At 41.2% G+C, this 3619-nt stretch overlaps 1 protein-coding gene across 1 annotated transcript in view; it reads right to left on the reverse strand.

Moving 5' to 3' along the window:
- The window catches only part of FNBP4 (formin binding protein 4), a 46346-nt gene that overhangs the window by 34151 nt on the left and 8576 nt on the right, over positions 1 to 3619 (reverse strand). The window contains exons 3-6 of the mRNA XM_003781309.3: positions 3068 to 3204; positions 2559 to 2745; positions 1080 to 1227; positions 853 to 973 (exon numbers count right to left, since the gene is read on the reverse strand). Coding sequence (XP_003781357.1) covers positions 853 to 973; positions 1080 to 1227; positions 2559 to 2745; positions 3068 to 3204 — 593 coding nt within the window. The remainder of the gene's footprint in view (positions 1 to 852; positions 974 to 1079; positions 1228 to 2558; positions 2746 to 3067; positions 3205 to 3619) is intronic.

Raw genomic sequence — 3619 nt, forward strand, 5'->3', positions numbered from 1 at the left:
AAAAAAAAAAAAAAAAGGTACTTTTTGATTCCAAAAAGTCGTCATTTTAAAACTGAAGATAAACCATAATTCAACATGCACTTCCTAAAGAATACAACTTGCTTTTCTTAGTAATGTAGCTACAGAAATGCTTATGTTTCATTAGCATAGACTGAATATCTCAATTATGAAAATCCAAGATGCTCCAAAATTTGATACTTTTTGGGCACTATCATGATAGTCAAAGGAAATGCCCACTGCAAAGCTTCAGATTTTGTTTGTTTTTTTTTTTTTTTTTGGTTGCAGCCATCGTTGTTTGGCAGGCCCAGGCTGGGTATTTGAACCCGCCACCTTAGGTGTATGTGGCTGGCGCCTTAGCTGCTTGAGCCACAGGCGCCGAGCCAAGCTTCAGATTTTGGATAGTCACATTGGGACTACTCAATCAGTAAGTTTAATGCAAGTATTTTAGAATCCAAAAAAATTTGAAACCTGCAACACTTCTGGTCTCTAGTATTTCAGATAAAGGATACTTAACCTGTAAGTAGGTTTTAAGGTAGTTTTTTTAATTTGAAATCTTAGGTGGAATAATTCTGTTTGAAGTGGAGATGGGGACCTGGAGTCCTGCCTGGTTGGCTGCTGCCAATTCCTTCACAATGACCCAAAGGAACCTCTGTAGCACCATCATACTCTGAAAAATCAAAGAACTGGACAGCTGCTATAAATGCTGCATAATACACAGAAACGGATTAATTAAAACTAAGAAACAATTTACTTCAGATCTGTGTTATACACCTTCTGTTACTGTCCTCAGATTAACATTCAAGTTTATTAGATGTCAACATGAAAGCAAATGCAGTAAACAGCAACACTGACCTTTTTGACTTCTCGCTTGGCTATGACTGGTCCACTTTTACTATTGGAAACAGAAATAGTTTTCTCCTTGTTATATACGTCTGTATTTACCACAAAACTAGCTTCAGTACCTGTTACAGAACTAAAAAATACATATATTCTTAGCAAGAGAAATACAAGACAAATGTAGGAGCAAAAGAGAAGACTGATTTCCTTCTAAGTAATTTCTTTTTCAAGTTTATTCTTACCTGGGCTGGTAATGTTGTAATCCCTGCACCTGGGTGGCAAGATACTGGGGCAACTCCCAAGTCACTTCGTTTGTTTGTGTGTTCCAATAATAATAACAGCCTGTGTTCTCATCCCAAACTTCCTGCCAATCTCCCATCTCAATTCCAACTAGAAGAAAATAAAATAATTCTTTTCAACACAGTCTTACCATCAGCTGGGCTAAAGAGCAGTGGAATTCTTTTCCCTTTTTTTTTTTTTTTTTGACAGTCTGTTTGTTGCCCTTGGTAGAGTACTGCTGCATAACTCACAGCATCGTCAAACTTTTTTTTTTTTTGCAGTTTTGGCCGGGGCTTTGAACTTGCCTCCTCTGGTATATGTGGCCAGCGCCCTACTCTTTGAGCCAAAGGCACTGCCCCAAGTTCAAACTCTTGGGTTAAAGTGATCTTCTTGCCTCAGCTTCCCAAGTAGCTGAGACTACAGGCGCCCGCCACAATGCCTGGCTTTTTTTTTTGAGACAGAGTCTCCTTGTCACCCTTGGTGGAGTGCCATGGCATCACAGCTCACAGCAACCTCAAACTCTTGGGCTTAAGCAATTGTCTTGCCTCAGCCTTCCAAGTAGCTGGGACTACAGGCACTGCCACAATCCATGGCTATTTTTGTTGTTGTTGTTGTCACTGTTGTTTAGCAGGCCCAGGCTGGGTTCGAACTCCCCAGCCACAGGGTATGTGGCCAGCAACCTGGTTGATGAGCTATAGGTACGGAGCCTTTTTTCTTTTTTTAAGATTTTTTTTGAGACAGAGTTTCACTTATTAACCCTCTGTAGAGTACCGTAGCATCACAGCTCACAGCAACCTCCAACTCCTTGGGCTTAAGCAGTTCTCCTGCCTCAGGCTCCCGAGTAGCTGGGACTACAGGCGCCTGCTACAATGCCCAGCTATTTTTTTTTGTTGCAGTTTGGCCAGGGCTAGGTTTGAACCCGCCACCCTTGGTATATGGGGCCGGCGCCTTATCCACTGAGCCACAAGTGTCGCCCTTCCCCCCCGCCCCCGGCCTTTTTTTGAGACAGGGTCTTGCTCTGGCTCAGGCTGGTCTTGAACTCCTGAGCTCAAGCAATCCACCTGCCTCAGACTCCCAGGGTACTAGGATTATAGGAGTGAGACACTGCTCCCAGCTGTAAGAACTCTTTTCCTTAAAAAAAGATGTATAGTGGTAAACCATTTATTCTAGCAGCCATGTTAAACAATGTATTTAAAAATTATAAACTCTTGGAATACTGTATTTATCTGCTATTGCAATATAAAGTATTTTTACTTAGTCTACAGGCACCCGCCACAACACCCAACTATTTTCTTGTTGTAGTTGTTATTGTTGTTTAGCAGGCCCAGGATGGATTTGAACCTGCCAGTTCTGGAGTATGTGGCTGGCGCCCTTAGCCACTGGGCTACAGGCACCAAAGCATGCACTTTAGGTTTCTTTAAAAGTCAAAGGATCAAGTTTACCTCCTGCCAGTGAACACTGTGTATCATACTGCCACCCTGTGCTCTGGGTTGAGTCTGTTCCATTTGAAGTGGTAGAAGAAAGGGCAGATGTTGCTGCCTCCTTTGGTTCTGGTCGAGGTGGAGTTGGAGGCGGAGCAGAAACCCCTACAGGAGCTGAAGGCTGCGGAGCTGTTATGGCATCGATCTCCTTCAGAATGAAAATAATAAATGCATTAATTACATCAAAACCAGAAATTTGAAGAAATGGCAATCACTTTAAAAAATTCTATATACTCAATCTCAACTTCTCAAATCAAAACCCTTATCTTCCAATTATAAAAGTTCCCCCAACCCCTCCAATTCTCCTTTCTTCTCCTTCCTGGAAGTTTTACAAAAACCAGAGATGGTGACTGATAGAGGAAAGAAAGTGGAGGGAGAGACACTGAAACAGACAGGTATGTTAGACTATGTTAGATCCAAGTCCCAAAGCAGCTTCAATAACTAAAACCCCAAATAAAACCTCCACGAACCGCTAAGAAGTTGGCCAATGTACTATCAATATCAGTTGACTGGTTTCCATTTGCCTCTTTGGGTTGTGCTAGTTTTTCAGAAACATCACTCTCATCATCATCACTGTCAGCATAAGCACCAAGTAAGCACAGACCGCCTGGAAACAAAAAGAAAAATGGTATTAGTAACAATAATTCCAGTATGTCCTACAAAGTATCTGAAAGAAAGCATAACGTGGTTCTTTAGCAGAAGAATTTACATTTACCTTATTTAAAATTAAAACTTAAGGTTAGTAATTCTTATTTGCTTAACATTCAATTTCTATCAGTTTCAAAATACAGTATAAATCCCACTACTACTATGTATAGAATTCAGGACTTTAGATTTCAGGAAGCTATGGGATTGAATCAGAAGCAGCTTCCATCTCCTTTTCATCTCCTATATTAACTTAAATGGTACAGTGCAGATTGAGGTAATTTTGTTCAGGTTAACCAAGATATGTTTCATTTGTCAAGAAAAGCCTCTTGGGCTTGGTGCCTGTGGTCCCAGCTACTTGGGAGGCTGAGGCAGGA

The sequence above is a fragment of the Otolemur garnettii genome, unplaced genomic scaffold (genome assembly GCF_000181295.1).
Source record: "Otolemur garnettii isolate 467f Iridium unplaced genomic scaffold, OtoGar3 scaffold00001, whole genome shotgun sequence".
In the NCBI taxonomy this organism is placed as follows: Eukaryota; Metazoa; Chordata; class Mammalia; order Primates; family Galagidae; genus Otolemur; species Otolemur garnettii.